At 39.8% G+C, this 22602-nt stretch overlaps 1 protein-coding gene across 2 annotated transcripts in view; it reads right to left on the bottom strand.

Moving 5' to 3' along the window:
* Window positions 1-3040: 3040 nt before the first annotated feature.
* The window catches only part of ube2e3 (ubiquitin-conjugating enzyme E2E 3 (UBC4/5 homolog, yeast)), a 149005-nt gene continuing 129443 nt past the window's right edge, over window positions 3041-22602 (bottom strand). For both annotated transcript variants that reach the window (XM_041200956.1, XM_041200957.1), the window contains exon 6: window positions 3041-3673. In XM_041200956.1, the coding sequence (XP_041056890.1) occupies window positions 3576-3673 (98 nt within the window). In that variant the 3' untranslated portion in view covers window positions 3041-3575. The remainder of the gene's footprint in view (window positions 3674-22602) is intronic.

Genomic DNA, 22602 nt, shown 5'->3' with positions numbered 1-22602 from the left:
GGAACCCAAAATTCTTCAATAACCATATAAATGAGTACTAAGAGGACAAGTGGGGCTAAATAGGGAGGAAAAAGGGTATCTATGCATGAGGTAAATAGCATGGCTGAGGTACTAAAGTGAGTACATTGCATGTCTTTACCAAGGAAGAGGATGCTGCCCAAGACCACGTGAAAGAGGAAGTAGCTGAGAAACTGGATTGGCTAAAAACTGATTTAAAAAAAAGAGGCATTAGAAAGGCTGGCTGTACTTAAAGGGGATAAGCCACCAGGACTGTATGGGATGCATCAGAGGGCATTAAGGGAAGTAGGGGATGAGATTGCAGAGGCGCTGGCCATCATTTTCCAATCTTCCTTAGACTTAATAGGTTACACCCTTGTTCAAAAAAGGGTGCAAGGATAACCCCAGTAACCACAGGCCAGTCAGTTTAATCGCAGTGGTGGTGGTAAAACTGAGACAATAATGCAAGGCAAAATTAGCAGTCACTTAGACAAGTGTGGATTAATTAAGGAAAGTCAAAATAAATTTATTAAAGGCAAATTGTTTTTAACTAGCTTTAAAAGTTAGAGTTTTTTGATGATATAACAGAGTGTTAATGTGGTGTGCATGGACTTCCAAAAGGCATTTGATCAGCAAAGTTGAAGCCCATGGAATAAAAAGGACAGGACTAGCATGGATGCAAAGTTGGCTGTGTGACAGGAAATAGAAGTGGTAATTGGTTGTTTTTCAGACTAGGGGAATATGTATAGCATGGTTCTCTAGCAGTTGGCACTAGCACCATCGTATCTTTTGACCCATGATTAAATTACTGCTTTCTTCAATGAAATGCTTTGGGATGTTTCATTACATTTAAGGTACTATATAAATGCTGGTTGAAGGCACTGTAGTTTTTAAACCTATCATGTCCTCCCTCAGCAAATGTTTCCTTTCCTTCAGATATTAACGTCATTTTCCTCATTCCCAAGATAGATTTTTGGCATAGCCACACATCAGAAAGGATTATCCCCACTGTTGAGTCTTAATAAACAATTCACCTTTTCAAAGTCTGATCATGGCCACAATATCTACATAAAACGCAGTCCAAGTCCTCTAGCACAGAATTGTTATTTAGCAACGAAAACTATATTACATGCTGAAAAGGATTTTAAAAAAAATCATCCCTGTACTTGCATCTCATTTATTTATAAGTCTCCTGCATGGATTTCATGTCTCGTGCTACTGTGATTCATATTGGCTTGTGTAGTGCCATGTTGGTGCCTCTTTCTCACACTTAAAAATTGTTAACAGGAGCTCGACAAGATGCGAGAGGGTAGTAGACTTCTTGTAGACACTTTTCAAATGCTAATTTTAATTTAGAAAAAGATTTCAGGGCTGTTAGTTTTTTTTAAACGTATATGGTTATACACCTTATTTTGAGCTGCATTAACTGACCTGAGTAAGGAAGGGAAACTAGAGGCCAAAAACAGTTTGAAAAAATTGTATTAACAATTTTGCTCCAGATTGTTGTTTTTGAAAACAAAAGCAAGTGATTTTGAGGTGTTTTGTCATTGCTGATTGGTAACTTAACAGTTCACTAAATGTAAGTGCTTTACATTTAGTCATAGGGATGCTTTTGCAAACCAACTAATTTAATAGACGATGATCATTTCAGCCAATTGTGATTTAGTTTCTCTATACCAGCATTTTTGAGGTGTGAATCACCTGGGTGTTGTGGCCATTGACACAATGCAGAAGTTCAATGAGCATCCACAAAAATTTACCATATAGGTTCTTCTTTTGTCACCAATGAATTATGCCAATTGGAAATAAATGCTAAGATAAAAGCAAAAAACTGCGGATGCTGGAAATCCAAAACAAAAATAAAATTAAAAATATTTTCCAGAGAAGCTCAACGCAAACTGGAGGAACAGCACCTCATCTTCCAACTAGGCACTTTACAGCCTTCCGACTGAATATTGAGTTCAACAATTTTAGATCATGAACTCTCTCCTCCATCCCCACCCCCTTTACGATCCCCCCCTTTTCCAATAATTTATATAGATTTTATATATCACCACCTTCAACATCTCTTTGTCTTTTTGTCGGTGACCTCATTTGGTTATCTCCACCTATCACTGGTCCTCTATCCAGCCCTACCCCCCACTCCCTTACACCAGCTTATATTTCACCTCTTTTCTATTTTTACTTAGTTCTGTTGAAGGGTCATTCGGACTCGAAACGTTAACTGCGCTCCTCTCCGCAGATGCTGCCAGACCTGCTGAGTTTTTCCACGTATTTTTGTTTTTGTTTTGGTAATAAATGCTGTTTGAGGTTAAGGCAAGGCAAAAGCTGTGACATCAAATAGATGACAGCACCATGTGAAATCCAAAACAGTTTTATTTTTGAAGAGGTGCTACATACATTTCTAGTCCAAATTGCAACTCCTCTCTCCAGTTTCCCTGCATCGTTAAACAAATTAATTGTTTACAATTACTTTAGAAAATTAAATTCTTACAATTCATTTACTTACATTTATTGTTTGCCATTAGCCTCCTCTCCATATTCTGTCTATACATGTTTAGCCTTAAATGAGCTGCAATACATATTATCTACTATAATATACTACCCTTAGTCTGAAGCCTGGCAACTAAATTAGGGCAAAGTAGGTAAGAGTACCTGCTTCTTCATATTATTAGACGTCTAATAGCACGTCATTAAAAATAGATTAGGATTTGTTCCGAATTATACTGTACACCAGATTCTGTTTTGGATCAACAAGATAGTGCCCGTGCCAGCATAACTGCATGCTTACATTAATCTACTACCATTTACCTACTGTCAACATTCTGCACCATGACATTTTGTTACTTATTAAAAGCTGATTTGTTTTATCCTAATGGATGGTCATTTTTGACACAGCTATTCCTACTACGACTCTATTTTTATCCAGTGATGTTGCCACCTTTGCATAAATCAGCAACAAGTGCAATTACAACATCCAAGCATATAACTCAAGCTATATTACTCCCCGACCAAATAACAGACTGAATATAAAATAAATAAATAACCTCGGAAACAGTTTATTGTGTTTTGAGATGATACATCAGGTGCTCATTATTTAGAGCTACAAAGGTTTAAATGAAATCTCTTCATTACAAATTGACAAAAAGGTAAAACGGATTCACAACAGCATGTACCACATGATCGGAAATGGAACTGGGTTTAATACGAATGCCAAAATTCTAATAATCTACAGCTATCATAGATTTCATACAGATAATGGATTAGGCTAAAATGCACCATAATATTTGGTTGACTTGAGGAACATTTTCCTTATTACATCACAAAATACATTTTGATATCCCAAAGAAGCAGACTTGCAAGTAGGCATTTAAACATAACTAATCTACTGCTACAAAGATCTACTTCAATAGCTTTTACCTTTTACAGGGCTTGTCCCAATCTTCAAAAGATAAAAGCAGAGATTAGAATCAGTATAACATATACACAGAAGTCCGTATTGTAAAGGCTATAAAGAATTGTTGCACATTGTAAATAATGCCTCCTGCTCCTTTTCACAACACAGGAAGTGATGCAATTTATGTAGCATATCTCTTGGTCCACTGTCTGGCTATCCTGTCATGTTCTGCTCTGTTGGTCAAATATTGGGTTGCTATGCTCCCAACTAGAGGATCCGCTGTGAAACAGAAAGAAATGAATGAATAAACCAAAGCTGAAAAAATTAAGGATATTTTATTTTTCACCAGTTTCCCCCACCCCTCCCCAACTTTCTTGCATTCCTTCATTTACCACATTTTCCCCACCTCTGCAATATATTAGCTTCCAACACTTTAACAGTAGTGTTACATAGGAAATAATGAAAAATGCTTTTTTTACCCAAAAGCAAGCCAAAGCAAAACTGTTACTAGAATTAAGACAACTCCAAAAATGCCAATTTTCAAATGGGATAATGGCATAAAAAATATTTTGTCAAACTTAAATTATGGCATTATTTTCAAATAAGCATGCCTAGGCAATTCACAATGGAAAATAGTTTTTGTTTTGCCTTCAAGGTTTTATGGTATCACCATCAACCCACAATTTTTACATGGGCTGGATTTTGTGAGCAGCAGTTAGGGATAGTGCTCACCACTGACCTTGAAAAAGCTGCCCACCATGATTTAACCGGCTCCAGAGCTTACCTCTATTTCAATGTCACTCTGGCTGGATGCCATACTAAATTCAATCACACTGAAGTCTTCTCAGAGCAGGAAGTAAAAAGCACGAAATATAATTCACATTTTAATCACTGTGCTGAAAGTCAAATAAAGATTGGAGCATACACGTGGGATTAAAGGAAGCAGAAATCTCAAATTTTAAAATAAAAACATCTTAGATTGATCATTCAATTTTTAAATGTTCTTCAAAGGAAGTGTTAACATTTGTAAAATTAGCTTTCCAGGGCCAGTGAGGTTGTTCAATAGTAATTATGACTTAATGTGTCATAAAAATCTGTTACTGCTGACTGACTAAGGCTCAATATTTTCATTTATTTTAATATCGCTAAAAGTGTACAAAAGGTTCATGCCAAATCAGTGATTCTGTGTAGATTGCACGGGTGATGGCTACAACAGCACATTTTGTGGAGGAGCAGGGTTTCACTGACAGCAATTTCTGGATTTCCTGTTTAACTGCGCATGCATAGATGCCAGAAGAAGTTGCCATTAGTTTTCCAGAGTGATGATGGTGAACACTGAAGATTTTTGTCGTCATTACAACTGCAAATTCTAGTCTGATAGTTTTTCCCTATATGGAAACATTACTAATGTTGCATAACAAATCTTATTTTTGCTGTACTAAGTTTTACGAGTTATCTGATGCATTCTTGAAAAATAATCTTCCTGTGCCTTGGTTTTTATTTTGTTCCGTTGTGTGTTTGTGTTGCTGAATAAAACAGACTGCTAAGGCCACTGATTGCATCAATTCAATGCCTAAAATTCATACTCGCCTTTCTTCCTTTCTCAAAAGTTTAATTTATGCTTGAGTACTAGCCTCTGCTTTAGGGAGCACAGAAAAGCTCTAGAAAGTATAACTGCAAGCTTCTAACAATCAATGGCCTGGCTGCCTGCTGGACAACTCATTCTTCCAATATGTCTTTAAAGCATGGCAGAATAATGCCTCTGACCCCTTGCACATAAACAAATTGAGCGTTATAATCTGTTCATTCACAGTCCCATCATGGTTTGACCACAGATTCTCATCAAGAGGAAGAGACAGACAGGCCAGTGTTTCTTGTCCTCTCAGCTGACCCGAAGCAACTCTTTCTGATTCGTATGTATATTTATAAAGAAAGTTCAATTAATGACAACAGCATAATGCAAATTTCAATTTCTTGCATGGTACTTAGACATCATACTGCATAAACTCAATCTGTCAGGTCATTCTCATGGCTTTGAACTCAAGTGCCACCATTAATTCTCACCAACAGGCTATTTCTCTTCCCAAGAATAGAGATTAATGCTTTGATTCTGCTACAAGTTTCTACAAATCTAGGAGTGTTTCAGTGTGCTCAGGATAGAAATTTTGCACTTTCATGCCATGTTCCATGCAAGTGTACAATGATATATAGATTTTGGGGCAAAAACATGAAAGCAAATGGAAAAAGGTAACTAACATTGCTAGTGGACATCATAGTGATGTATATGGGGTCCTTGAAGTTGAATGGCAATTTTGTCAAAGGTGCAGTTACACGTGACTAACATTTGAATTTAGGAAAGTATATATGATTACATAAGGCTATAAATCAAAGACGAAAGGATTATGAAGCATGGCTAATTAGCTAACTGGATCAAAAGATAATTCTATGAACACAAAACCTATAGCTGCAAACTAAAAATGTTTGACAAGGGAGTAGCCACAAGTGAAGATCTATAGGAACTCATTATGGGTTCCTTACTTATAATGCTGTTGAAAACCTTACTGCTTTGGTTCAAGACAAAACTTCTAACAGTCAGCATTGACGCCAAGCTTCTGGAAAATGGTATCTGCTAGATCGTTCTTTGAGCCTTTTATTTGAGACACAGATGTGTCTGTTGCAGCATTAACATACACACCACCTGTAAGGTTTTAAAAATTACTGATACACTAAGATATGAGTGCAGCTATAAATCTAAGCAAAATGCATAGCATTCAAAAAAATTTAGAACAAAAAAAGAGTACAATCTTATTGGAGACTCATTGACCAGCTACATTTTTGCTTTATATGCTGTCTATGCAGTTCATAATTTATGCCTATTGGCATGTCAGGAAGACTTGTGTGCAATCAGGTACACCAAAAATGGATCACACACCCCAGAACAAGTGATCCAATCTGCCCACAGGTAACTGCATGAAATAACCCACACAGTTTAGGTGATAAATCTGTGAACTGAGATTAATCAACCTTAAAGAGTCGAACAGTCAACATTATGATAGACATCCATGGAGTGCTGGCTGGTGACCCGTGTGATGCAAAAACTCCCCAGAGAATTGTCGAACAATTTTCCTGTGCTTGTTAGGGCCAGGGAAATAAGTATCTATTACCACAGCAGCTCAGGAAACAGCTTGCTTGCATACTTCTCACAAATAGTCAAACATTGAAGAGAACAAAGATGACAAACTCCATGTCCTTGGTTTGATAGTGACAATATTCTACTGAAATTTAGATAACTCATAAAAAGAACATAGCAGTCTGAAGGAATGCATATCAATAGGGGCAGGAAGACCTTAGTGATCCAAAGCAGGGTGTCTACAAACAGGACAACAAAAGCAAAAAGCTATGGATGCTGGAAAGATTTAATGCTTCCTTCAATAACCTTTCATTAGTTTTGGCAAAAGATCATTGAGCTTAAATATCAACTTTGTGTCTGTCTCCACAGATGCTACCTTATCTGCTGAGTCTTTTAAGCATTTTGTTTTCATTGCAAACCTCACTGCTTTGGTTAAAAACAAAACTTCCAACGGTCAGCATTGACGCGAAGCTTCTAGAATATGGTATCTGCTAGATTGTTCTTTGAGCAATTTTTTTGACATGTGTCTGTTGCAGCATTAAGATGCTTTAGCAGACATTTTCTGAAGGTTAAGTAGGCAATGTTCAAAATCTAGTGAAGAGCGGGGTCAGAAAAGTGTGAATTATAACCTAGTGATGCCATTGGACATGCATAATTCTATAATGCTTGTGTGGGTGAGAAGAATTTCATTTGAGAGAGTTTGGTGCTATTGGAGTTTTGGGCTTACACTAATCATATTCTTCATTAGTTGATTACAGAGCAGGGAACTGTGCACAGGAATAGTGCACAAGACGACAGAGTAGAAAAGCAACATATTTGCACCACTTGTCAGAACTTGATTTTCTGAAATGAAAAAACTAGATACTTCTGCAGCAATTGACAGCTACCTTGGGTAGAGGGGACAAGGGTGATTTGGATCAACTTCGCCAGAATGTGACCAATCAAGAGGCAATATGTAGAAGTTCAACCATGGTTTTAATGAATAGTGGAGCAGGGTCAAGGAACTATAGGGCTCCTGTTTCTTATGTGCTTGTGTTAATGCTAGACAGTTCCAAACTTCCCTTGATTCAGAGAAGGTTCCATTGGACTGGAAAATAGAAAACATAACTCCTTTATTCAAAAAGGGAGCAAGACAGAAAGCAGGAAACTGTAGGCCAGTTAGCCTAACATCTGTCATAGGGAAAATGTTAGAAGCTATTAAGATGTTATAGCAGGGCACTTAGAAAAATTCAAGGAAATCAGGCAGAGTCAACATGGTTTTGTAAAAGGGAAATCATGTTTAACCAATTTATTGGTGTTCTTTGAAGCAGTCACACATGCTGTGGATAATGGGGAACCAGTGGTTGTACTGTACTTAGATTTCCAGAAGACATTTGATGAAGTGTCACATCAAAGGTTTCTGCAGAAAGTAAAAGCTCAAGGTTTAGGGGGTAACATATTGGTATGGATAGAAGATTGGCTAGCTAACAGGAAGCAGAGAGTAGGCATAAATGGTTTTGTTTCTGGTTGGCAGGATGTGACGAGTAATGTGCCACAGGGATCAGTGCTGGGGCCTCAACTTCTTACAATTTATATAAATGACTTGGTTGCTAAATGTGATGACGCAAAGATAGGTAGGAAAGTAAATTGTGAAAAGGATGTAAGGAGGCTACAAAGTGACATTGATAGGTTAAACGAGTGGGCAAAGATCTAGCAAATGGAGTATAATGTGGGCAAATGTGAAATTGTTCATTTTGGCAGGAAGAATAAAAATTATCTAAATGGTGAGAGATTGCAGAACTCCGATTCAGAGAGATCTGTGTGTCCTTGTGCATGAATTACAAAAAGTTAATATGCAGGTAATTAGGAAAGCTAATAGAACGTTTTCCTTATTGTGAGGGGAATGGATTACGAAAGTAGGGAGGTTATGCTTCAGTTGTACAGGGCATTGTTGAGACCACATCTGGAGTAGTGTATACAGTACTGGTCTCCTTATTTAAAGGAAAATGTAAATGCGTTAGCAGTTCAGAGAAGGTTTACTTGACTAACACCAGGAATGGGCACGTTGCCTATGAGGAAAGGCTGGATAGGTTAGGCTTGTGTCTACTGGAATTTAAAAAGAGTAAGAGATGACTTAATTGAAACCTTTAAGATCCTGAGGGGTATTGACAGGGTGAATGCGGAGAGGATGTGGGAGGATTCTCTTGTGGGAGAATCTAGAACTAGGGGTCACTGTTTAAAAATAAGGGGTCGCTCATTTAAGACAGAAAGGAGGAGAAATTTTGAGGGTCTTGAGTCTTTGGAACTCTCTTCCTCCAAAGGCAGTGGGAAGCAGAGTCCTTGAATATTTTTAAGGCAGAGCTAGATAGATTCTTGATTAACAAGGGGGCGAACGGTTATCTGGGGTAGGCTGGAATGTGGGGTTGAGGGTACATTCACATCAGCCACGATCTTATTGAATGGCAGAGCAGGCTCAAAGGGCCGAGTGGCCTACTCCTGCTCCTAATTCATATGTTCCTGTATTAGATACAGGAATAATGCAGAAAGGAGGAAGTGGGTGACTACCCATCAGCACTGCAAAATGGAACAGAACTCTCAGGTGATGCGAACCTGAGTTATTGAAGATGTCGAACAGATATTTAGCATTGGAGAAATAGGAGATGGACAGGTAACAGGGTCTCAGAAGAGGATAGTGCGATGCAGCACTGTAGCATCATAGCACAAGGGACAAGCCAGGGAAGTGAGAGGCAATTAGATTACAAGAATTGGAGAGTGGATGTTCTGGGGAGTTCTATAATGAGGGATGTAGATCACCTCTTTTTTATGCTTTAATGAGCTCAGAAAATCCTGGTTGCCAGGGCAGGGGCAGGTGAGGGCAACACTGAAAGGGTGAAAAGTTTCTGGAAAGGGAGAGAGTGTAGTGAAAAGCTTGGGTCCAGTTCGAATCAATAGCAGAGATACAAATACACTTGAGGTCTTGCAGTGGAGATTTAAAATGTTTCACATTAGTTTGAAAACCATGACTACTAGGGTGGTAATTGCTAGATTGCCTCCTGCACTGTGTGCTGACTGAATTTAAGAGAAGCAGACTTTGTCAACTCATGGCTGGGTTTAAGGTGTTGGTGGCACACAGGATTCACATTCTTGAGGTAGTTGAGTGAATTCTGCAGGACAAGATGGCCTGCACCTTAACATCACAGGGTAAACAGAAGTGCAGGAGTATTAAAATTATTATGGTGGAGGAGCATGTTGTAGCTAAGTCAGGTTTGAAATTAGATAAGGAGAGCAGAATTATAAAGCTATCGGAATAGAAACAGCAGTCTTAGCTGAAACAAATTGTAAGAAAGTACCAAAGGATAAAGGGAGCAAAATAACACAGCATAGACAGAATGATCTTTTGTGATGTAAACTGCAACAGTAATTGCAACCATGAAAATTGAAAGTTGAATTCTGCAGCAACAGAAGACTCACTGATGCCAGGTGGCACTTGTTTGGAAGTCCTCCTTGTTTTGTACCATCCAGTACAGCACTCTAAAACAAGTCAATACATGGTGAGGCCCTGGTTATCATAAACCAGCAGCACCATTCTGGTAAATGGCCAACGCTTCCACAAATAACACCATCAGAGTGTTCAGCAGAGAGGGGAGGGCAGGTGGAAATGGAAGAGAAAAAAAGCAACTAGTGACAAATTGAGAAGAGAATTAGAGCATGAACAAAAACAGAAACTCTTAATTTCTCGCCTTTAATGTCCTCAAGCAGCCCAAACCACTTCACAACTAATCAACTACATTTGAAATTGTATAGAAAAATGCAACATTCAATTTTATTGCCAAGTAAGCATTAAACTATTAGGAGGAGTGGGGGAAAAAAAAATCAACATGCAAGAGAAGACCCTCAAGATATTGCAGCCAGCTAACCTTTTTAAGATCCACTGGCAGCTCGTTTCTGTACAAGATGTTCCACCACAAGTCACTGATAAAGCAGAGCCAATATTTGAATTTTAAACTTGCATTAATGGAACAAAAAAGTGTGGACAGAACATCAAATCAGAGACAATGATACTTTATACAAGGAAAAACAAAATTACCTTAAGATTGTTATGTTACCATATGTTGTTACCATTTTGTACCTTTTTATTAGTAAATATTATGGTTTAGAAACCTCGTCAACTTATATTATAATGTGGCACTGTCACATAAAAAGATAAGTTTTAAGAAAATAGTCACTTTTCTGTGACACAATAACACATTGCTGATATAGGAATGTATACAGAAGACTCATTGATGCCAGGTGGCACTTGTTTGGAAGTCCTCCTTGTTTTGTACCATCCAGTACAGCACTCTAAAACAAGTTAATACATGGTGAGGCCCTGGTTATCATAAACCAGCAGCACCATTCTGGTAAATGGCCAACGCTTCCACAAATAACACCATCAGAGTGTTCAGCAGAAAGAGAGGGAAGGGCAGGTGGAAATGGAAGAGAAAAAAAGTTGATTAGTTGTGAAGTGGTTTGGGCTGCTTGAGGACATTAAAGGCAAGAAATTAGAGTTTCTGTTTTGTTCATGCTCTAATTCTCTTCTCAATTTGTCACTGGTTGAATTTGGCCCAACGAGCCTGCTCCGCCATTCAATTGGATCATAGCTGATCATCTGTCTCAATGCTACTTTCCCACACTATCCCCTTATCCCTTGATGTCATTAGTACCCAGAAAAGTATCCATTTCTGTCTAATAACATGCTCAATTATCGAGTTTCCACAGCCCTTGTGGGGTAGAGAATTCCAAAGATTCACCACCCGAGTGAAGAAATTCCTCACCTCCATCTTAAGTGGCCTGCCCCCTAATTCTGAGGCCATGTTCCCGGGTTCTAGACTCACCAGCCAGGTAAAACATCCTATCTACATCAACCCTATCACACCCTGTAAGAATTTTCTAAGATTCAAGATTTCTCTTATTCTTTGAAACTCTAGATAGTACAGTCCCAGTTTCCTCAATCACTCCTCATAAGACAATCCCGCCATCCCAGAGATTAGTCTACTTAGCACTACTTCTATGGCAAGTATATCCTTCCTTAGGTAAGGAGACTAAAACTGTACATAATACTCCAGATGCGGTCTCAGCAAGGCTATATACAATTGCAGCATCTTTACTCCTGCAATCAAATCCCTTTGTGATAAAGGCCAACATACCATTTACCTCCTAACTGTTTGCTGCACCTGCATGCTTTTAGTGACTCATTAACAAGGACACCCAGGTTCCTTTGGACATCAACACATCCCAACCTCTCACCATTTAAGAAATACTCTTGCCTTTGTTTTTTTTCTATCTCTTTATTAACACTGATTTCATGCAGCTCCTAATTTTCATAAACCCCTTGATTCCCTAGAATTTCTGGGAGATTTTCTATATCTTTCTCTGTGAAGACAGGCAGAAAGTACTGGTTTAGTTTTTCCACCATTCCCTTCTTCTCCATTATAAATTCTCCTGTCTCTGCCTGTTATGGACCCACATTTGTCCTTGCTAATAATCTTTTCCTTTTCACACACCTAATGAAGATTTTACAGTCCACCTTTATGTTTCTTGCTAATTCAGTATCAAAACCTTGATGCCTAAAGAACAAAATGTAGTGCTTGTCACTGGTGCAGGCCAGTTCTTTGGAGAACAATCCAAAAATAATAGCCATAGCCTTGCTTTCTCCCCTCAGCCCCTTCTATTCCTCCGCTTCAAAGTTTATCCGATCCAATAAAAATGGAACGGTTTCTGCCTTAACTACTCCATGTGGCAAAGAATCCCCTATTCCAACATTAACAACTTGTATTCACATAGCACCTTTAACATCATAAAACGTCCCAAGGTGTTTAACAGGAGCTGTATCAAAAAAAACTGACATATAAGGAAAGAGGTGAGATGACTAAAATCTTAGCCAAAGAGGTAGGTTTTAAGGAGTGCCTTAAAGGAGGAGAGATGTTTAGGGATGGCATTCCAGAGTTTAGGACCTCAGCAGATGAAAGCATGGCCACCAATGGTGTAGTGTTTAAAAGTGGAGAGGCACAAGAGGGCAGAACTGGAGGACCCCAGATAACTTGAAGGTTGTAGGGCTAGGGGAGATTACAGAAATACGGAGGAGTGGGCCATGGAGGGATTTGAGAACAAAGATGACTTTTAAATGAAGCATTTCTTTTATTAATTATTTTAACAAAACCCTTATATCTGTCAAACACAATAGATTTCACAAGTCTCTACTAGCTAACTCAATTAACCTCAAAATGCATTGTCCATAAATGACATCAACTGAGTTGATCCAGTCTTAATCAGCAGTTTATCTGCTGTCCCTTCTTGTATCAGAGCATTATATCGGCTACTTCAGAATCTTTTTATAGAACAGAGAAGGTCATTCATGCCCCTCAAACCTGCTCTGTGGGAACAGAAGACTATTCAGCCCCTTGAACCCACTCTGTAGTAACATAAGTAGGCCTTTCAACAATTCGATTACATCATGGCTGTTTGTACCTCAACTCCATTTATCAGACTTTGCTCCATATACTTTGAGACACTTACCCAACAAAAATCTATCAATTTCAGTATTAAAAGTTCCAGTTCTCCATGCATCCACAGCCTTTTTGGGTGAGGGAAGAATTTCAAATTTCAACTACACTTTGCGTAAAATAAGTGCTGCACGCTTCAGTTTAGTTTCAATATATTTATTCTCTGAACTCTACTTTAACACAGTACTGTTAGGAAATTGTAGGTGTTAGGAATGAGCTTTAACTTTAAAGTTTAAGTTTGATTTGTGTCTCTATCTGTATGTTAACAAAAGGTTAAATTGAGTTTTAGTTTCACTTTAAAAGGTGCCTGCATTTCGAATGAGTGTTTTATGACTGTTGCAGCTAAGTTAAATAAACGAGTTGAGAAACTGGGCCACTAACTAGCAACAGGGGTCCAGAGAGGCAGGTCCCTCCCACAGACTCTCAGAAAAAAATAGATACAGCAGTTTGATTTGGAAGCTGTTTGAGTTCAGTTGGTTTTGAAGACAGCTGCCAGGCAGAAGCAACCCAGAAGGGGCAGATAGCTAGTTCCAAGCTAAAATTGGTTGAAAGTAGCAGCCAGAGAAAAACTAGAGCAAAGGAGACAGATAGCCAGTCCCAAGCTAAAAGAAGAGTCTCTAAATCCAGGGGAGTGGAACAGGAGAAAGTACCAAAAGACCTTCTAGTGAAAGGAAGGACAGGAACCTGAATAAGATCCTAAGTGGAATTAAGAATGGGCAGCAGAGAAAGGCTCCACGTTTCAGGAAGCAGATTTTAAAGCGAGACACCAGCAGGTCCAAAGAGGCAGCTGAAGGTCTGTAACTCTTTGCTATGGGCATGCGAAGCAGTGGTGTACTGCTGACAGCTGAGTCAGTGAGAGAGTGCATGGAGGAAAGCCTGAACGCATATAGTGACCCAGGGGAAAGGAACATCAGAAGGAGAGTTCAAAACCTTGGAGGTGAACCCTTGCAGAAGGCATTTGAGAGAAAGTGACAGTTTGGGAGAAGATTCCAAAGTGAGTTATTGGAGAGTGGAGATTGAAAGACGGAGTTCAGTGAGACTAGATGGCTCACAGTGTGACAGGTGTCTGGGGGGAACCGAAGGAGAGATCCATAGCATCTGTCTGGGATGGCATCTGTCACATGGCTCCAGTGTGTGGTGTGTCTGACCACAAGGTCGCCTTACTGTGTACTTACGGTGGACATTAGAGTACAAGATAGCTTTTGTTATCCTTACAAATCTGTAAAGGTATAGTTGTGGGTGAAGGAGTATTCTAATCTCGTTCATCTTTTGTTTAATAAATGTTTTATGCTTCGTTAAAAGTTCATTAGCTGACTCCAGTGACTGTTCAGTAGCCCCTCTCCACGTATCTAAACAAACAAATAAAAGTTAGGAGCTATAAAGCTGGGTTCCACCCTGGGATCGGGCTTGTCCAGGGTGATCTCAGCTGGGATCATAACAGTACCTTTAAGACTGAGCAGTCAGCCAGTCAGTTCCTCGAACCTGTTCCACCAATGAGATCATTGCTGAAAAACCCTCAATACATTTGGCTAACAAAAATTCTAACAATCAACCTCATCTAAAAAACATTAAACTGGCATCTGCAGTTTTTTGAAGGAGAGAATTCTACATTTCTCCAACTCTTTGCATGAATTTTTCCCAACTTCTCTCCTTAATGGCCTGGTGCTGATTTTAAGCTTTTGCCCCTTTGTCCTATGCACACCCACCAGCAGAAAATGCTTCTCTCTTATCTACCCTATCAATTTCTTTCAAAATCCTCAAAAGCCTCAAATCAAACCATCTATCATCTATATTCCAGGAAATACAAGCCTAGCTTGTCTCTCCTACTTTTTAACCTTTGGATCCCAGGTAACATTCTGGTGAATCTTTGCTGTACTCTGTCCAAGGCACAATGCCCAGGACTGTACAGTGATCCAGATTTCATCCAACTGGGTCTTTAAACAGCTGTAAATGAAACTTCCATCCTTTTATATTCTAACCTTCTAGTTATAAGGGCTAACATTCAATTAGAAACTTTTTTCACTCCTTGTCCATCATATTTGAACATGAATATTGCTGAGGAGAGCCATGCTGCCAAAGCTTTTCATCTTGCAGTCATCAGGACATAAGTAAAAACACCAAATGATAACAATTTATACTACAGTAAAGGGAGCTGACTGGTTGGCAAGTCAACTGATTGGCCGAGGCATTCCCATGGAGAAAGCAATGCGAAACTATAGACAGCTCAAGCTCCATGGTAATTCAAAAAAATGCACAAGGCTTGGACATATTCTTTTTGTTCGTAGAGAACGGGTTCCTGCGTTATGTCATTTCCAACAAGCATAAATGAGCCATGTTACGAGCTTGGCTGATTATTTTAAATTGGTCGTTAGTGTAGCCATTAGCACGCCCAGGATTGTCAGCAAGTACTGCCAAATTGTGGAATCACATTTAACAGTAAAATGTTTTGTTTTGGGTCTGCAAGTGCAGGCTGGTTGAATAAGGTCTGTACTCAGCCTATTACAACCAACCAAAGGAACATGCTGTTTGATTTGATCAGCCAATCGCTAGAACATATGGCCTACAAACCTGGCATCACACCAGAACAGAAATTCATACACAACATTGCTCAATTGTGTCCAGAAGGAAATCCTTCTGGACTGATGGCAGCATCCCGTTAGTGGAAAATACCATTTGTGTAGCCACTCCACAGTAGCAGCATGAAATGGCTTCCTTAATGTCTGGTGTTGCTGTGAGGCCTCAGAGCCAACCCTGACATACAAATCTGCAATGATATAAAAGCAAAATACTGCAGATGCTGGAAATCTGAAATAATAGAAAACGCTGGAAAAACTCAGATCTACCAGCGTCAGTGGAGAGAGAAAGAGTTAATGTTTCAAGTTCAATATGACTCTTCTTCAGAACACAAATACATCTACAAGTTTGCAAACCTGACAAGGGGATCGAAGTAGTAATTCTAAACAAGTGCGATTATGTTGACAAAACACACATCACTCTCAATGACAGTTCAAAATTTGTATCAGTGGATCTGCCATCAAGCATGATGCACAACCTTGCTCAAAAGCAAGCTACAAAAAGTTTGTTCGACTTGTGCAAGAGTAACAAACTGCCTTGCAATGTATATGATGGGATACATCCTCATGGTTTCGTGCATGATGGGCTGCTGAAGGCAAACAAAAGTTTGCCTATTTTACCTATGACCGGTTCTACACAGCATAAATTGGCCAAATACTAGACTGAGCTACCATAGCCAGTTCTTAGCGAGTTTTCTCACACATAGTGAAGGATTCCTAGTCTTCGGTGAAGACGATATGTGACCTATGTATTAATAGCAATGCCTCATCTACGTGCTTGTTTGACATTGCAAGCTTATTTACGAACATGTCACTGACATTCAACATTTGTACACATCACCATGTCACAGTAATATAGATGCATTACCATTTTCTGAATATCTATCCATTGAGCTTATGAACTCAGCAATTCGCACAGTTAAGTTCAGTTTTAATGCCCAAATGGATGGTGTAGCTATGAGAGCCCTTCTAGGTCCAACACTCAACATTTTCATTGGTTTATACAAGAAACACAATTTTGATTAAATGAGCCCTATCCTTCTAGCCCTTGCATATTTCTGATACGTAGATATGCTCGCAATTTTTGAATCTGCAGTTGCATGTAAGGATTTCCTTACACACCTTAAAACACTTTAACCTTTGCTCAAATTAACTTTTAAACAAGGGCGTGTTGGACTGAGAAGAGAGAGGCTTCAGCAAGGAGCGCACTGGACTGCAAAGAGCGGGGCTTCAGCGAGGAGTGCACTAGATTGCAAAAAGCGAGGCTTCAGCAAGAAGCAGCGGCAGAGACACGCACCTGCTTGAAATCTGTGGAAGGAAGCAGCTTAAGCTACCAGCGCACTGCTTAGGAACTAGAGATAGTTTAAGTACGTTATATTTGTATTTGTGGCTGTTAGAAACAAGTTTTAACTTTAATTTCAAGTTTGATTTGTGTTTCTGTATGTGTGTCAATAAAGGGGAAAAGATGCCTGCATTTCAATTCCGTTTTACGACTCTTGAAGGGGAGTTAAAACATAGATAGAATAAAAAACTGGGCTGTTGCCTAGCAACAGGAAGCCTATATAGGAACAGAGAAACCAAAAGCTGTTTGAGTTCAGTTGGCAATTATGCTTTTTGGTTGAAAGGAGTTGCCAGCAGAAGCAGAGGAGAGGGACAGATAGCAAGGCCCACACCATAGTTGGAAACATGAGCTAGAAAAAGCTGGACAGGAGGGAGCTGCAGGAAGTTTTCCCCAAAGAACAGAAGGAGGAGGCTCCTGAGAAGACTTTCTAGTCAAAGGAAAAGAACAGGAATCTGGAAAAGGTCCTGTTAAGTGAAGTTAAGAGTGAGGAGCAGAAAAGGCACCAAGCTTAAAAGGAGAAAGCTGCAGGATGCAGACTTAAAGCAAAATATGCTTGCAAGAAGCCAGGAGACAGCCAAATATCTGTAACTCTTCACTATAAACATGTGAAGCAGTGGGGTTCGATTGTCACGGCTGAGCATTTGAGAGTGTGCGCATGAAAGGCAAAGCTTCAATGCACATGGCAATCCAAGGGAGAGGAACATCGTAAGGAGAGTTCAAAACCCTCGACGTAGATCCTTGCAGAAGACGCCTGAGAGAAAGTGTCGGTTTGGGAAAAGATTCCAAAGTGAGTTCATAGAGAATGGAAACCCTTGTGAGTGATGGAGTTCCATGAGACCAGTTGGCTCAGTGTGATAAATGTCTGGGGGGAGTTGATAAGAGATCCATAGCATCTGTTTGGGGTGACATCTGTCACTTGGTTTCAGAGTGTGTACTTACTGTGAACTTTAGAGCATAAATAGCTTTTGAAACTCATGTTATCCTTACGAATCTGTATATATCTTCAAAAGGTATATTTGTGGGAGAAGGAGCCTCGTAATATAGTTCATTGTTTCTTGTGTAATAATTGTTTTATTCTTTTATGTGCTCATCAGCTGACTCCATGCCTCTGTTCAGCAGCTTCCTTCCACATCTCTAAACAAAAAATAAAAAGTTAGGTCCCACTCTGGGACCTGACTTGTCCAATAGCAACATCAGCTGGGATCATAACAGTGCACTGAGCTTGAGAGAAAAAAAATTCAAACAGTGGCCTCACGGGAAAGCCACAAGTTGATTAGTTAGTGAGTAACTGCTGTTGGGAACTGATCTGTAGAGGGCTGGAATTTAGAAAAATGTACACTTTTAAATAATGCCCATCTTATAATTAATTTAGAGACAGTGGCAGATGAGAAGAAAGAAACTAGTGAATCCATTATTTCTTTTATTCTTAACTGATAGCATTTATTGGATTACTAAGGTTTAAATTAGTACAGTAAGTGAGGTGAGAGGAGGCATTAACTTAATTCAAAATTAATCATGATAATTAATTAAGATACAGCAAGGATGGCAAGCTAGGTGCTGATGTGCTACAAGGCAGGATGTGGGAGATCCCGCATCCAGGGCAAAAGTCTGCAGTAAATGTCTGTGGCTCGAGGAACTTCAGCTCAGAGTTATGAGCTGGAGGCTGAGCTGTAGAAACTGCAACACATCAGGGAGGGGGAATGTTACCTGGACACTTTGTTCCAGGAGGCAGTCACACCCCTTAGGTTAAGGTCTTCTGTTTTAATCAGTGGTCAGAGACAGGAGGGTGTGACTGCAAGCAAGGCATGCAAGGGGGTTGTGAAGGTAGAAGTGGAAGAGCCTCAGCCCTTGCAATTGTCCAACAGGTTTGAGGTGCTTGCTTGTACAAATGAGAGTGGGAACTGTAGGGTGGATGAGCAAACTGACCATTGCACCATGGTACAGGAAGCCATTCAAGCACGGGGAGTTAACAGAACTTAATGGTATTCGGGAAAAGTATAGCGAGGGTGATAAGAGTTCTCTGCAGCTGATAGCGAGTGTCCAGCAGGTTGTGCTGCTTGCTCGATGCCAGGGTTCGGGACACTTGCTTGGAGAAGAACAGAGTGGGAGGGGGAGGGTCCAGTTTTCGTGGTCCATGTAGGTACCAATGACAGAGGTAGGACTTGGAAGGAGGTTCTGCTTAGAGAGTATGAACAGCTAAGGAATAAATTGAAAAGTAGAACCTCAAAGGTAACCTGAGCTACAAGAAAGTTGGTATAGGGTGAATAAGATTAGAGAATTAAATGCATGGCTCAAAGATTGGTGTGGGAGTTGTATCGTTGGGACAGTCTTCACCTCAACTGTGCTGGGACCAGTGCTAAGGCGAGTTGTATAACTAAGGCAGTAGGGAGGGATTTAAAGCTAAATAGTGGGAGTGAGGGAACATGTGATAAACTAAAGAGAAAGAAGAAGCTAAGAGGGCAGGATAGCAATAAGGGAAATGGTTATCAGACTGTGGCAGCAAGGGACAGAGCACATAGGGTATTTAGGAAGGATAGGCAAAAAGGAAAAGGCGGTACCATCACACTGTTAATAAAGGATGGGATCATTACATTAGGAGAGGGGATCTTAAATCATAAGATCAAGATGTAGAATCAGTTTGGGGAATGCAAAGAAACAGCAAGGGGCAGTAAACTTTGGCAAGAATTGTTTATAGGATACCAAATATTAGTGGCAATATAGAGCACAGTATAAAATGAGGAAATTAGAAGTGCATACATCAAGGGTAAAACAGTAATCATGGGGCCTTCAATCTACACATAGTGCTAATTAGGTTTACCCAGCCTAATGCAGAGGATGACAAAATCCTGGAACGGATACACAATGGTCTTCTAGAACAGTATGTTGAGGAACTAAGAGAATGGACCATTCTAGATCTCATATTGTGCAATGAGAAACAGCTAATTAATAATTCCATTGTAAAAGGAACCTTTAGGGAAGACTGGTCATCGTATAATAGAATTTTACATGAAGTTTGGAAGCGATGTAGTTCAATCTGAAACTAGGGTCTATAATCTAAAAGGAAACTACAAAGGAATGAGGGGAAAGCTGGCTGAGGTAGAGTGGGGAACTACATTAAAAAGGCATGACGGTAGATGGGCAATGGATGACATTTAAAGAATTAATACATGGTTTGCAACAAATTTACATTCCCTCAAGGCACAAAAAGCCAACAAGTAATCCAATCATGGCTAACGAGAGAAGTTAAAGATTCAACTAGATCAAAGTAAGAGGCATTTGAAGTTGCCAAAAAGAGTGTAAGCCTGAGAATTGGAATTATTTTAAAATTCAGTGAAGGGGAACCAAGAAATTGATCAAGAAAGAAAAAGGGACTGTAAAAGCTACTATAGGTATGTAAAAAGGAAAAGTTTAGTAAAAATAAATGTGGGCCCATTACAGGCAAAGAATGGAGAATTTATAATGGATACTAAGGAAATGACAGAGAAACTAAGCAAATTTTTTGTGTTTGTCTTCATGGGGGATGATAAAAAATTCTTCCCTGAAATACTGGGCAGCCAAGGGTAAGATTGAAAACCTGAAAGAAATTAGTATCAGTAAAAGAGTAGAGCTGGAAAAATTATTGGGATTAAAAGTCGATAAATCCCCTGGACCCGAGGATCTACATCTCAATATTGAAAGAGGTGGCTATAGAGTAGTGGATGCACTGGCGATCATTTCTCAAAATTCTGGGAACAGTGCCTACAGACTGTAAGGGGAAAAGAAGGTGAGAGAGAAAACAGGGAACTACAGATCTGTTAGCCTGACATCAGTAATAGGGAAAATGCTAGAACCTATTATGAAGGATATGATAACTGGGCACTTAGAAAATAATGATAGGATTGGGCAGAGTCAACATGGATTTACGAAGGGGGAAATCATTTTTGACAGAGAATGTTACTAGCAGGACCAATGGATGTGGTGTGTTGGATTTTCAGAAGGTTTTCAATAAGGTCCCATATGAGCTTAGTAAGCAAAGTTAGAGCACATGGGAGTGGGGGTAATATACTGGCATGTATTGAGGACTGGTTAACGGACAAACAACAATAGAAATAAACTGGTCATTCTCAGGTTGACAGGCTATGCGTGGGGTGCCGCAAGGATCAGTCCTTGGGCCCCAGCTATTCATAAGCTATATCAATGATTTGAGACATGGGGACCAAAATGTAATATTTCCAAGTATGCTATTGACAAAACTTAGTGGGAATGAGAGTTGTGAGGCAGATGCAAAGGGGCTTCAAGGGGATTTAGACATGCATAGTGAGTGGGCAAGAATGAAATATCATGTGGAAAAATGTGAAGTTATCCACTTTGGGAAGGGAAAACAGAGATTGAGGAGACTGGGCCTGTATTCTCCAATTTACAAGAATGAGAGGTGACCTTATTGAAGCGTACAAAATTCTTAGAGGGCTTGACAGATTAGATGCAGAAAGGATGTTTCCCTTGATTTGGGTGGCTAGAACCAGGGATCACTCTCAGAATAAGAGGTGGGCCATTTAGCAGCAAGATGAGGAGGAGTTCTTACAGTTAGAGGATGGTGAATCTTTGTAATTCTCTACCACAGAGGGCTGTGGAGGCTCAGTCATTGAGCATGTTCAAAGAAGAGGTCAACAGATTTCTAGATATCAATGACATCAAGGAATGCGGGGATAGTGCAGGAAGATGGCACTGAGGTAGAAGATCAGCCATGATCTAGTTGAATGGCAGAGTAGGCTCGAGGGTCCAAATGGCCTACTCCTGCTCCTATGTTCTCTTGACACGCGAGTTGAGAAGTCCACAAATAGGTTCACCATTTAGGTCTACTGCAAGTCTACCCTCACTAGTCAATATACATGTGATTTTTATTCAAAAACAGAATTACCTGGAAAAACTCAGCAGGTCTGGCAGCATCGGCGGAGAAGAAAAGAGTTGACGTTTCGAGTCCTCATGACCCTTCGACAGAACTTGAGTTCGAGTCCAAGAAAGAGTTGAAATATAAGCTGGTATATGCAGGAATATAGTACATCAAAGTTATCCTGATCAGTTCATTGTTGTGTATTGTGCAAACTCACAAACGGACCAAAGGCCACAACTTTCAGACCCGAAATATGCCTGGTCTACCTCAATTTCCCCTGGAAAAGCAAGTACCTCAACAATTTGAACAGGTAAGGAAGCCATTTCATACTGTTACTATGCAATGGCTACATGAGTGGTATTTTCCACTAACAGGGTGCAGCTGCTAGTCCAAAAAGACATTCTGCCTACCTCACAGTTGAGCAACAGCATGTGAATTTCAGTGCCTGTGTGATGCAGGTACCTAGGCCGTATGTCCCAGTAACTGGCTGACTGAATCAAATATCTTGTTCAAGTGTTTGTAATAGGCAGAGTACAGGTTATATTTAACAAGGCCACGCTTGTGAAATCAAATATCTGTTTAGTTCTGATTCTGCGATCAGGCATGATTTGAACAATCCTAAGCATGCTAATAACCAACCAGTCTAACTCATAGCGTGGCTCATTTACACTTTCTAGAAGTGACATACATTCATATGCAGGGACCGTTCTCCGCAAAAGGAATATGTTCAAGCCTTGCACCCTTTTCTGAATTACCAGGGAACCTGTAGTTC

Source organism: Carcharodon carcharias, chromosome 12 (assembly GCF_017639515.1).
Source record: "Carcharodon carcharias isolate sCarCar2 chromosome 12, sCarCar2.pri, whole genome shotgun sequence".
NCBI lineage: Eukaryota > Metazoa > Chordata > Chondrichthyes > Lamniformes > Lamnidae > Carcharodon > Carcharodon carcharias.
The sequence above is the reverse complement of the archived record's forward strand: the minus strand, read 5'-3'. Positions and strand labels throughout refer to the sequence as shown.